General features: G+C 39.7%; 2 protein-coding genes across 3 annotated transcripts in view; one reads left to right on the top strand and one right to left on the bottom strand.

The window, feature by feature from the left end:
• Window positions 1-2622, top strand: part of CDC40 (cell division cycle 40) — a 60461-nt gene extending 57839 nt beyond the window's left edge. Inside the window, exon 16 of the mRNA XM_007078730.3 lies at window positions 613-2622. Within this exon, the coding sequence (XP_007078792.1) occupies window positions 613-790 (178 nt within the window). The 3' untranslated portion in view covers window positions 791-2622. The remainder of the gene's footprint in view (window positions 1-612) is intronic.
• Window positions 2623-9914: 7292 nt separating this feature from the next.
• METTL24 (methyltransferase like 24) overlaps window positions 9915-14245 on the bottom strand; it is a 103927-nt gene continuing 99596 nt past the window's right edge. For both annotated transcript variants that reach the window (XM_007078789.2, XM_042986976.1), the window contains one exon: window positions 9915-11818. In XM_007078789.2, coding sequence (XP_007078851.2) covers window positions 11504-11818 — 315 coding nt within the window. In that variant the 3' untranslated portion in view covers window positions 9915-11503. The remainder of the gene's footprint in view (window positions 11819-14245) is intronic.

Here is a 14245-nt window from a genome sequence, read left to right on the forward strand (position 1 = left end):
CTCTTTCTAGGCCGCACTGGATTTGCGGAGCCCAGGTGGAGCCTTTCTTTGAGTTAAACTCTGCACTCATTCCCCTATTCTCAGCTAAAATATATAGGTACAAGTAATTCTGAAGTCTCTGTAACCTTGTATGTTTAGGCTAGGAATTGACCCCTCTGAGTCAGTCTTAAACATTTTCAAAAGACGTTGAAGCCAGAAAATAACTATGAAGGTGGTCGAGTCTGACTCTGGGAGAACCGGTGTTCGCTGGCTCTGTGTGAAGCTCGTTTCCCTGCACTGTTTCTGTCTAGAGAGTGATTTAATACTCCATTTATTGTGGCCCCTGGGTTTCCATAGTTAATAAATTTCCAAGTGAATGAATTTTTAATTTATTAAATAACTTCCAAGTTAATAAATTTTGACTCATAGATTGGTAGCTCAATGGGGAGATTTTTTAAGTAGAAGTTTAAATTATAGACTACTTTATACTCTACCGTGTTATTCTGAGTATTGTATATTCATATTGACTTTTTTTTTTTTTAATGTTACAGGGAAAAAGATGAACTCTTTCTCTGTTCCTTATCCACTTTAAGGTGTTTCAATAATTTGAACTTATTTTCCTTCCCATTCTAGCTATGTGATTTCAGGAGATGGAAATGGAAAATTGAATATCTGGGACTGGAAGACCACAAAACTCTACAGTCGATTTAAAGCTCATGATAAGGTGTGCATAGGTGCAGTGTGGCATCCTCATGAAACATCTAAAGTCATCACATGTGGTTGGGATGGTCTCATTAAATTGTGGGATTAATGAGATTAATCCTTATCTAGGGTCATTTTTGATCCAATATCATATTTAACTGTATTTAATTATTAAATGTGTTGGATGACAACTTGATTTACAAATTATGATTTCCTTACATGGCCTTATGAAGTTGACCCATTGTTTAAAAAACGTTTCTTGTAAATTTGTCTCCTATAATTTCATTGGCAATTTCATTTAGTTCTTTATAGATGTTATTTATACAGAGAATGACCACTGACTTTCCATTTGGTGAGGGTTATTGTTGGCAGGCAGTTGGGGTTTACCCCCTCGATATACTGAAAGGATCTCTCTCGAGTTGAGGAAGAATCCCTGGTGGATTTGGGGTTTTAAAGGAGGTAATATAACTAATGACAAATAATTCTGAAAGGCACCATATGTTTACCTCTCTGACAAAAAGAGAAGTAAGGAACAGGGATGATATAATTTAATGTGAATGTGTAAGAAGGATAAAACCACCCACAATTACCGTTCCCATTATTTTTGGTGGGTCAAGTTCAAATCTTTTGGATTCAGGAGTTCTGCTATTTTTTATGACATATATTGTATGTTTACTTGTAAGCCAGCAATCTTCTCTAACTGCAGATATTCCTCTAATTATTAAACGATGGAAAATAAACAGTCCAGAGTTCTTTCCTTGGCTTTCTTCCTGATCAGTACAGATCAGTACAGATAGGACTATATGTATAATCAGAGAATTATGTTATTTTTGAAGGTGACACTCAAGAGGATGAGTGAAGACTTTGAATTTTATTTGTATTTACTGTCTGTAAGGACCTGGCTACTCTTTCAGAAATCAGGGTCTCCTAGGTCATTGATTCATAGATGTTACTACTGAAATACTCCTCATAGGAGACAGGGTATGAGATCATCGTCCAAAATGTCACCTTGTCATTTCTTTGAAGTTGTATGTTTTATCTTCAAAATTATTCTGATTTTGCTCGTGGATATAGTCAACAGAACTTTTTAGATCAGAAAAATGTTTAACTTCTTTCCACATCTTTGAGTAAAATTGATACTCCAAGAAGTTGGCTAAGGTTCCCCAGTTTGAGAAGCAATAACTGTGGTTGGTTGGTTTAAAAAAAAAAACTTTTAAGTTTCAAATTGTGGAATCAAGATAGCCTCTCGAATACAGTAGCTAATAGCCCTTTGGGTGACAAGCCATTTCTTCTGGTTTAGTACAAATCTCTATAATATATTTGAATGTACTTTGAAATATTTCAGTACCATGCTTACAAAGATTGGTTCATCGTGGCTCAGAGTGCCGACGTGGAGACCAAAATCATGTTGAATGTTGATATCCTAAGGGCATTAGCTCGGAGTCCTGGGCTATCAATAGCAATTCATGCTCCTTGTGCTTAGAACTTCCATTTTTAAAAATTAATTTCTAAAAAGGCCTGGTATTGATGACCTGGTACTAGAGCCACACATAAATAAATCCCAAAGAAGAAAATGGAAAAAGAGAATAAAAATGGTAGACATGTTATTTTTGGACACACAGACACTCAAAGAAATAAGAATACACTGCCTGGCTGCTACACTGCCTTTCTGTATCTGCCAGGAAGGGTGGCTGCCATTTCCTGAAGAGGAAGCAATTCACACAGGACCTTTTCTTCAGTCCCAAGCCACTGGTTTTAACAAATGTGAATTACTGAAATGTGATGGGACAAAAAGAATTAATCCATACATTTAAACTTTGATCTTGTTCAGCATCAGTATTGTGTATGTTACAAATCATAATTTCTAAATCTGGGTTTATTTTATTGTGTTTTTGACTGTTTCTAAACTAAGTAACTGTATATAAAAGTTGTCTCTTTTTTAAAAAGATCGTATTTTTAAATAAAGCATTTTTGTAGAAAGTGTTATCAAAATTTTCATTCTTAGTTTTAAGTGTTAACTCTGTTGAGAGACAACAGATTAAAACCATTTGCAGATTTTCATGGGTCATTTTTATCTTATGGGGAGAAATGGTGCTTTAGAGGTGGGGATGGTATTTTAATATGGAACATTAGTGGGTTTATTCTAGTTACGTAACAAAAATACAGGGCAGCACGCTGAGAGCACACAGATTAAGTTTAACGCCTTCCATATTTATACACCTAGTGGTGACACTGAGTCATGACTGTACCTATTTCAGAGTACACAGATGAGTGCGGCTCTTGCCCAGCTTCAAAAAGCCTCAAGACCATCCATATGGTCGCTGAAATTAAGTGGTTACCTTCTGGCCCCTTTTCCTCACTGCAACCTTTTTATCACACCCAGGACAGATTTCCTTCCTAAAGGTTGGAATGAAAGTGATGCTATACTGAAAGTTTTAATCAAATGAACATTTAAGTATTGAAGCACAAGCTGGGAATGTTTTGCCCTAAGGAGGCACTCTGAAGATAAAGGACAGGGAATGAGACACTCTGAAGATAAAGGACAGGGAATAGCGTCAAACAGGCGCTTCCCTAGGTAAAAAAGTATAGTGATTCTTGACGATGCACTGTGAGGGTGCCTGATGTCCTTAGCACGTTTATAAATTACCAGGAGGAAAACAAGAACAGTGAAATCTTAAACCCTTGGATGATAGCCATAAGGACTGCCACACTTCGTGGGTTACGGAGGCTCTCCTTGGAAAAAAGTGTTTCTCAGAGCGGACTGAGGACCAGCTGTATCAGATTCACGCGGAGATGGTGTTGCTCACCGAGATACAGAAAAGAAAATGGAGGTTCGTTGGAGGAGCCAGTGAACATATATATTTCTGTGTTCATTCATATATTCATATTTTTGTATCCATATATATATATATATATATATATATATATATCCTTCACTGGATCAAATTCAGCACTTGTAGTAAGGTCCCCAGTTGATAGGCAGGTACACTGAGGATGAGAAACACTGATGTAGAGTCTATCTTGAGCCTCATTTCAGAAACATGTAAACTCAAGACAAATTTTGCTAACCAAAAACAAATACATGTGTGTGCATGCGTGTTTGTGTATATATGCATGTGTGTTATTATATGTATAGATATACATTATCTGTATTTCTATGTGTACTTTCCATGTTCATAATCACTATAATAATTGTAGGAACCACTTTCTCAACCTAAACACCACAATTTTATCTGGAACTTAAGGGAAAAGAAGTCACAACTTGCAGCCAGAGTCCTTAGAGTGGCTTTATTTTTAGTGACAAAGAAAGATAATTCCTTTGCTGGTACAGCTTCCTGTAACTGCAGTCACAAAGTTCAGATGAATTTTTTTTTAGCTCTCCACAACCTACTCTCCACCCTTCAGCATTTGAGATCTGAGGGACTAACTCAAATCTCAAGCATATTTTAAGTACATGTCCCAGTATCATGCTGTTGAATAGAAAAATGTGAGCTGTGTAATTTTTTTTCATGTGTGTCATTTTTAACTTTCTCCCATCCAAGTACTAACCAGGCCCGACCCTGCTTAGCTTCTGAGATCAGACGAGATTGGGCGCGTTCAGGGTGGTATGGCCGTAGACTTTAACTTTCTAAGGTAATGGTCACATTTAAAAAAAAACAAAAACAAAAAAAAAAACCCAGGGGTGAGGCACCTGGGTGGCTCAGTCGGTTAAGCATCTGACTTCGGTTCAGGTCATGATCTCACAGTTTGTGAGTTCAAGCCCCATGCCAGGCTCTGTGCTGACAGCTCAGAGCCTGGAGCCTGCTTTGGGTTCTGTCTCCTCTCTCTGCCCCTCTCCACTTGTGCTCTCTCAAAAATAAATAAATGTAAAAAAAAAAAAAAAAAAAAAAAAAAAAAAAGGTTAAAAAAAAGCCCAGGGGATGTTAATTTTAATATTTTAGTTAAGATAACATATCCAAGGTATTACTTCAACATTCAATTATTTTTTAACTATTTACTTTTCTCATACTAAGTCTTTGAAATCTGGTGTATATTTTATACTTAACAGCACATATCCATTCAGACCCTAAACATCCATGAAATATTCTACCTCTTTTATACAAAGTCAATTTACATGCCCAAGTTGTTGCAGAGAGAGTCTTCTAATAACTGAATCAGGTATAAGTTTTTAAATTTAAGTTAATTAAAAGTAAATGCAATGTAAAACTCAGTTCCTCAGTCACATTAGCCACATTCTAAGTGCTCAATAGCAAAATGTGACTAATGGCTGCCATACTGCACGTACAGGCCTAGCAGCACGTTATACGTGGTTCAAATGTTCAACTTTACTGCTTCATCTTCTAAGGTTCAAACTATCCAAAAAATGTTAAGAACGTGCATGTTTATACTTTGCTACATTTTGGGCAGTTTCCTCCAGTTCACCTGGAGGTCTCTTCACCTGTGTCTAATCTGCCACTTAATCCGTTAAATGTATTCCAATGACTTTCCCTTGACGGACGGTCTATTTGTACAGTCTTTTACGCCTTTAATCATTTTCAACAATTTATATTTTCTTTAAGATTTGCTATGTCAAGTTCTTAGGCTGAAAATCCCAGTGTTTATTGTGTCTGTCAACTCTACCTCATGGTGGGCCATTTCTTTGTCACTTGTAACTTTGTGTTAGGAATGCATCTCCTGTGGGTCTTGTTTTGTTTTTCATTTTGTTTTTTAAGAAAGCCTTTGTAGTCTGAGTTAAAGCAGTCCCTTCGCAGTGGTGTTACATTTGCTTCTGCCATCTACCCTCACCCTCACTCCCTCAGTTTTTTACCTCAGTTTCTCACCTTACGGTTTTCCTCACCATGAGATTAATATAAATTCAATTCCTTAAAATGGCCAAGGGTTTCAAATTCTCATGGGAAACTTTGATTTCCTCCTAGAGCTACAGCAAGGATAAAGCTTTCTTGCGGTGTGGGGTGGGGGTGAGAGGGGTGGGTTTTTTAGGACTCTTCCTTTGAGGCTGTCGCCCTCCAACGGGCCCACTGCTGCAGGTGTATCCAGGCCAATCCTTTCCCCCAACACAGCCTTATGTCCAGTGCTGTAGGCCTCTAGCATCACTGATACACTCAACTCCTAGCACTAATGCAGGAGGTACAGGTTCCTGCTCTGTCAGGGTCCAGGCTCCCTCTGAGCTTCGTGTGTCTGAAGATTTTTCTTTCTCAGGAATTCATCCATACATATAAAGGTATATGTCTATACATTTGTGTTGTGTGTGTACAAAAGGTAACACGTTCACACATGTACACACAAAAGGATCACCATAGATATATACACTTAACCTAGTATCTTCAGATATTGCCACTTTTTTAGGACATTCTCAAAACAAAAGGATAAACCAGTGCAGTCTGAGACCTGGTTCTTAGAACCAGGTGAGTTTAAGTGTGTTATCCAAAAAGGTACTTTGCCTAAGGGGACTTCATTTGATTGGAGAGCCATCAGAACAGAGTCCCCTATTATCTGGGCCTTTTTTTTTTTTTTATGTTTATTTATTTTGAGGGAGAGAGACAGAGTGCGAGCAGGGGAGGGGTAGAGAGAGAGGGAGACAGAGTCCCAAGAAGGCTCCAGACTCTGAGCTGTCAGCACAGAGCCTGACGCGGAGCTGGAATTCACCAACCACGAAATCACAACCTGAGCCGAAGTCGGACACTTAACCGACTGAGCCACCCAGGTGCCCCGGCCTTTTCTTCTGAATAAGCACATCATTTGGATCCTTGTGAATTTATCCCAAGGCTTCCCTGTATAGCACACAAATCAAGAAATTATCCTACCACTGTCTAAGCCTTCTCTAATCACAAAAACCTTAGAATAACGAGATCATCAAGGTAGGAGAAACCTTAGAAATCAAATATTCCAACCTAAGAAAACAGGCCAATAAAGGTGATGATTTGTTTAATACCACATAGCTGTTACCCACAGCATCAAAATCTGTCTCCCTTCATCCTACTATTCTGCCACCTTTACATAATGCAACTTTGTGCATTTTTAAAATCTCAGATTTGCAGCATAATCTTTGTGGCTTCCAGCTTGCTCTCTCCGAGGTAATTTAAAAGAAACACTCAGTTACCCAGATTATGTGTGTTTCATTCTTCAGTAAAACAGAACCTAGCTAAAGACATTCTCTTGGCCTCTTCCATTAGAGTCGGGCCCCCATCACTTTCTCACAACTGTGCCCACAGCAACATTGCCAGTTTTACAAAGCATCGGTTTTAATGAGAACTAGCATTTTTCCATATAGTGCTAAACACCAAGTATGGCACTAGCTTGCTTGATTTATTTTCCTTAAGGACAGAAATATAATTATTTAAAGAATTTCAATAAGATCTAAATGTAGGCAGTTGAATACGTTGAATCTTTGGGTTCCAATTTCATGTGATAAGTAACTACAAATACCTCTCTCAATCAGAAGAAGACTTTTTTACATAGGGTTAAGTGTATTTATGAACTCACAAAGAATCAGCAATTGGCTAATACAAAAAGAATTACATTATTGCTTAAAAGGCAAAAACATAAACTTACCTCTAGCAGAAGTGAACAAGTATATTAATTGAGCTGGGAGGTACTATTGTCAAGTAAAATAATCTGTTTTAATGAGGGCTTCATTTTTAATCTGACAAAATATGATGATGAGGGGGGTTCCCCGGTATGAATCCAAGCTTTGCAAAATCCAAACATGTAATACTGCAGAAATACAAACCTTGTACCATTTTTACTATACCTAAAATCATATAGCCAAGGCAGAAATGGCTTACACAAATAGCTAATCGGACTAAACACTATAAATTCATGAGTTTGCAGTTACTTTTGTTCTACCCTGATGTAAACGTTAGTGGACTGTCAGTCAACTCCTAACAGATGTTCAACAAACGACTTCTCCCTGGCTGCCTTCATTTGAACGTACCAAATAGTTACAAATGTTTATATCATAACCTGTGATCGCTGCATCAAATACAATCACTCTAAGAGAAAAGGGAAATTCTTTTTTCTTTGACTTTAATTTCAACTTGTGGCACAGCTTGTGCTAAAAGGGGACCTCTGAATCTCTGACACACTATGTCCTTCACCTAAAAAATAACAGATTTGTCATCATTTGAAGACTAATATTAAATTGTATTTTCAGATCCATCTATGAGCATTGCTCTGTTAAGAATAAGCTCATGTATGTGCAGGTCAAAGACTAAACAAAGGAAACACTGAACTTCCAAGTGACTGTGCCCTTTCTAAACCCATGAGGAAAGTACCACACAGTGGGATGAGCCAGGGCCAAGAGCGGCTTCCAGGCCTTGCAAGAGCTTTTCTGGCAACTGAAATACTGACCGAGGGGTTGCTGGGTCTCCATATTCTTTCGCTGAGCCTCCATTTGGCAGGCATATTTTAATCAAGTAGATTGTTTAAAAAAAAATTTGTTTTTACATTTAGTTTTGAGACACAGAGAGAGACAGAGCACGAGCGGGGGAGGGGCAGAGAGAGGGAGACAGAATCTGAAGCAGGCTCCAGGCTCCGAGCTGTCAGCACACAGCCCAATGCGCAGCTCGAACTCACTAACCGTGAGATCATGACCTGAGCTGAAGTTGGATGCTCAACCAACTGAGCCACCCAGGCGCCCCGCAAGTAGGTTGTTTAAATTAAACCTGCATGCTACAAAAATGTCCCAACTCTAACAGATTTGCAGGTCTGATCTTAGTATATTTGTGGTTCTCTCCCTCCCCCGCACACACACACACACCCCATTTACTAATAAGGAAGCAAAAATACATCCATGGGAGTAGCATCTTACATCTGTTAGAGGCTATTGAGGTGACATTGTGGAGGGAAGGGGGCCAGCACAGGCTCCGGATCTGAAAGGCTCAGATGTGGATTCCTGCTCTACCATCATCCACTAGTGGCATATTCTGGAAAAGCTATCTATTCTCTCAGAATTCCCTTACCAGTATAACTGGGAAAATTACACTTCCTGGCAGGGTTGCTGGGAGAATCAGGGGCAATCTCTGCCCAGTGCTGGACACACACTAAGCTCTCAATAGCAGCTCCTGACTTCATCTGTTCTCTGTGTTTTGTTTGTGCTGCCTTTGTGGTGGTTACAGTGGTGCTGGTTCTCATTTTTCCCACTCTTCTCAAACAGGAGCTTCCCAAACAGCAGTCCTGTGGTACCCTGTGGTACCCCAGACCCTCTCTCATGGCCTACACCAGTATTTCTCCGCGGCAGATGATTTTGCCGCTAGGGGATATTTGACACTGTCTGGAGACATGTGTGGTTGTCACAACTGAGGGAGCAGAGGGAGAGATGCTCCTGGTATTGAGTGGGGCCACGGATGCTGCTGAACATTCTACAATGCACAGAACAGCCCTCCCTCCCCCCATAAGGAATTAGCCAACCCAAAATGGCAATCCTTGATGAGGTTAAGAAACCCCAGCCTACACAATAAGCATAATAAATTTTAGAGGCAGGGAAACCATAGCAACAGTCAGAATACTCATCATAAATTTCAAACTATCCATGAAGGGAATGAAGGACAGCCTTAGAAATAAGCATAAAACAAGTACAAATAACTATTGAACAAGCTGCCTAGTAGGTGGGTGTGGGTGGGTGTGTTTGTGATTTATTTTGAGTGGTTTTTCTCCTTAACAGTACAGCCATTCTTACCTCAGATATATATATAATGTAATGAAGTCAACGTTCTGCACCACCAATCTGGAATAAGTGGTAACCTGCCCTGTACAAAGGGGGCTTTCAGTCATTCCTTAAATCTTCAATCTGATGAATTAAAAATCTTAATATGGGTGTGTACATATCTAAAACCTGATCAGCCTGGACACACAGGATTAGTACATTTCACACTTTAGTGTAAAAGAAGGTTTAAAAAAGGTTTAATGTAAAAAGTAGGTTTATTGTACATACTTCAGTGTGGAAAATTTTAATTAAAAAATAAAAGAGAGAATCTGTGATATAATCCAAACAGGAACTAGGCTGAAGTTAACCTTGTTCTGGAGACAACACCATGCAAACTGAGAGTTACGCCACTTTGTGCTTCTGAAATACCTATGGTCTTGAGAGCAACTTAACTGCTATTTTTTTAATTTATTTTTATTTTTTTAGAGAGAGAGGGGGGAGGAGGGAGAGAGAGAGAGGGAGACCCAGAATCTGAAGCAGGCTCCAAGCTCCGAGCTGTCAGCACACAGCCCAATGCAGGGCTTGAACTCACAAACTACAAGATCATGACCTGAACCAAAGTCGCACACTTAACCGACTGAGCCACCCGGGCACTCCTAACTGCTACTTTAAATCACACTTATTCAAGCTGGTCTTCCCACCTCAATGAATTTTATTAGTGTACTATGAGTTTTAAAATAAAAACCTCATTTGTATTTTTCAAAATCATCACTACTAATTCAGAAAATCTTGTTCCCTTTTGAACTGAAGTTAGTAAGATTATCTAGCTAATATATCTTGGTTTCTCACTTAAGGAACGGTATTTTCAAACCACTGCAAGAAACAAAAAGCCAACACAGGGAACATCTGGAGTAAAAGGAGGTAAAAAAATGGGGAAAAGGAATAAAGACTAGTAGCAATCAGTATTTTACTCACTCCCTAGATTTCTTGAACAAACAATGGACACAAAATTTTCCTGCTCTCTCAGGATGTAAAAATGCCAGGAAATAAACTTAATTTATAATAAGGTAATAATTTGCTTTATTTTATACCATTTAACTTATTTGAAGTAGAATTTTTGAAAATCATTCGTAGGGATAAATGTCTAATCCTATAAATAAAAATGATAGAGATCATTTGAACTACCGAGAACCTACACTTTTCTGTTTAATATTTAAAAATGTAAAAAAGATTGGCACTACTGAAATACTGCATAACCGTCCCAGGAAAGATACAGATTTTGGCTCTCAGGCCACAGTCTTGTAATGAATGCCAACTGGCAGTTACGAAAAACTCACTTAATCTTTCAGATCATGTATTAAAAAAAAAAAAGATTTGACAGCGTAGGCAAGTCGGTGGTTGAGAAATCAGGTCTGAAGTCAGAAAAGGCAACAGTAAAGACACGAAAATTCTGCTTTGTGCTTAGTTTCATAGGAACAGAAGGGGATTTAAGGCTGAGTCTGAAGGAATCCTGAGTTGAAGTTCTTGATGTTCTAGTCTTTGAAACTCAAAGACAGAATTGGGTGTGCCTGAGTTCCCAGAAACCAGCATCAGTGGCTCTTATAACCCCACAGCAGAGCCCTCGGCAAAAGGCAAGTAGGAATGATTGAAATCTACAAGGTTGTAAACAATGTTATTGACCAAGGTGAACAGAAAAAAACCTTTGAGTGAAAGTCAAAGGAAAGGCTCTGTTTTGAACAGTAAGCTACAAACTTAATCTCAGGAACGCAGTAAGAATGGAAAATTTATGTAATTTCTTCTTCATGTTGCTGAATTCATGGACTTCAGACACAAAACGAATTTTAGGGAAAACAGATATGTGGGGGATTATCTTCCATGTTAAAATGAAGGAGGACAAGCGTCCCCACTCTGTCAGAGGCAAACAGGTGAAAGGCCTAGCATCTGGGCAGATGGAGGTTGACTCCTATGGCCCTCTGTGTCCATCCCTTCCGCGAGTGTTAACTGTGCCCCTAGCACGTGGCAGGTGCCAAGCTACCTGCACTACAGAGGCAATAACACAACCCCCGCCTCCAGCAGGTAACAGGCTAGTGGAGACTGGGCAAGTACACCGATAATTAGACTGCTGGACACGCCTCATGCTGTAATTATTTCCTTGAGTTCTTGATGAGGTCTTTCATCCTATTTCCATCTTGTATTCACCCAACTCAGAGTATAACAGCTACTTGCATTGAAAATATCTTTCTTCAAGAACAGCTGAGGTTTAGATAAATCTTTGTAACTATGAAAAAGCCTGAAACCCTTTAGTTCTAACTCTTTGAGGAGGCTGTACCAGAACCTCACGACACTGCTGTCCCGGCCACTGACCTCAAACCCGGGCCAGTGGAGATGAACCTCAAAGGTGAGCTGTCCAATTTGTTCAAGGACATCTTCCAGAATAAGATTTTCTAAAACTTTCCATTCTGCGCTTTCCAGATCTGCTTTGAGAACATCAATCTGTAACAAAATGATGAAATGAGATTAGCAGATTCAATAAGCGTTGTTAAAAATACCATCTTGACATCAGGAGCATCACTGTATAACTACCTCCTACGAAAGCAGAATGTTTCAAATTTTAGAGTTAGACAGCTTTTTCAAATGGCCACTGACAACATGAATTTCTTTTCTTTTAAATGTTTTTTTGTGCGTTTTTTTTTTAAATGTTTGGGTTTTTTTGAGAGAGAGCACGAGTGGCAGAAGGGCAGAGAGAGAGAGGGACAGAGGATCTGAAGCAGGCTCTGATCTGACAGCACAGAGCCTCACGTGGGCCTCGAACTCATGAACTGTGAGATCATGACCTGAGCCGAAGTCTGCTGCTTAACCAACTGAGCCACCCAGGCGCCCGCAACATGAATTTTTAACTTCACTCCACACTAAATGTCAATATACAAATAATGAAATGCCAGCCAGAAATCATAATGAACCGTCCTACCTTCTGCCCAATGAGAATGGATGCCTGAGAAGGAGATGTTGGAGCATGTGTTTTCACAGAACTGCATGCCCATGGCCCCTCCCCAACAACCTAGACCCTGCTCACAGGAACCCAGCCATGGTCCAGACAGAATGGTGGCCCACCGGGAGGGACTGGCAGAGGGCCACTGCCTGCAAGACCGCCTCACGAACCTCAGCTCCCTCCAATTTCTCAAGACTAGAAGCCGGGCAGAGTTCTCAGGTATCTGAATGTTAGACTTGTAAAAAAAAAAAAAAAATCTATTATTATTCCATGGTTTCTTTTTCAAAGTAAACATCAGCACAGCATTTTAAAAGGGGGCGGGGAGGGGGGAGGCAACACCATCCTCTGTTCATCTAATGAATGTAAGTTCACATTCCAGGGAAGATGAAATATAGGAAGGGTAGGACAGGAAAGATGCTGCAATTCATTAAGTCAGGAGAATCAGCTCGGTTTCGCTGGCTTTGCTATTAGAATAACAGAACCCCAAATACCTCCAGAAAGCAATGAGAGCTAACGACTTGCTGAGTGCTTATATGCGCCTGGCACTACGCATAGTGCTTCACTTGCAACGTCCATTTACTCCTCTCAACGATTCTGCAAGGGTGATGCTGTTTCCATCCCTGTTTGAAGTTTAGGAAACCCAGACTCAGAGAACAACCCATCCCCCGTCACACAGCCGGAGAGGCAGTAGTGACAGGTGAACTGAGTCTGTCTACCTGGCGCGTGTTCTTAACCACTTATGCGATGCCAACTCCTCGTAAACCACAAGGGGGAAAATGGTAGCTCAGATTCCCTCGACGGCTTTCGGTGTGGAAACCAGGTTGCTATTAGAGAGTGACTAAGGGTCAGCGAGTAGAAGCAGTATTACCAACATCCCCAGTTTAGAGCTGCAGAACACGTTACAGCTTAAAGAATTACTCTCTACAGGTGCAATCTCAGTGAAACAGCCCTAGAGGCAGACAGAGACTTGGTAGAAATGACTCTGGGCTGCCAACACTGCTTGTGTGATTTCAGAGTTGGGTGGAGGAGAAGATACAGAGGATTTAGACATTACTGCTCCAGGAAAATGGTCTTGGCCCAGCAGCATCCTGAGATCCCAGGGGAGATGCTTTTGCCACTGTCTTGCTTTGGACAGTACCTCATGATCCACCCGGGAAAGAGGGATGGCAATACCCCAAGAATACCAAGAGGCCTTAGAATAGCCCAGATATCTGGAAGCCAGCCTGTCCATACTCAAAGAGGAAAAAGCAACATGGAAAAACAAAACACAAAACAACTTTCTTTTCTGAAAGGAACCGACTAAAGGCAGATTCCAGAAGAACATGCACAAGGGCTAAGATAATTCCTGTGAACTGGCACAACAGAATTAATTCACTCTTTTCTCATCTTGCTGCCCTCCCACCTTGTTGACTTGTTTAATCTTTGAGATTTTAAGCAGAACATTTCTGAATTAGGGTAATTAAACTGCCAGAAGAAATATAGAATCAAAACTTCACAAAATGTTCTCAATTAGCACAGAAAGTATCCCAAACTCAAAATCAACATTTTGTGTCAATTCACATAGTTAAGAATTTTTTTTAAATCCTTAGAGCCTTATTTCTTACCGTAGTTTTCTATGAGTTTGCACATATCGAATGTGATCAATAAAACAAACTATTAAAGGGACAGGGCAAAGTTAATCAGCCTAAAATTGACCTAAAAACTACACTGGTGAAGACAGAGGCATATACATTACATATTTTTTTCCAAACATATTTTTAAAATAAGCTATCAATCAGAAGTTATGAGAAACACACACAAAAAAAAAACCAAATTGGGATACATCACTGCAAATATGTGCTTTCTGTGGAAATCCAATTTTCACTTACAAAATGCTATCCTATCTAAAGTGCGAAAAGCATTTTCAAATACAACAACACTGCCAACCTCTT

This window comes from Panthera tigris, chromosome B2 (assembly GCF_018350195.1).
Source record: "Panthera tigris isolate Pti1 chromosome B2, P.tigris_Pti1_mat1.1, whole genome shotgun sequence".
Lineage (NCBI taxonomy): Eukaryota > Metazoa > Chordata > Mammalia > Carnivora > Felidae > Panthera > Panthera tigris.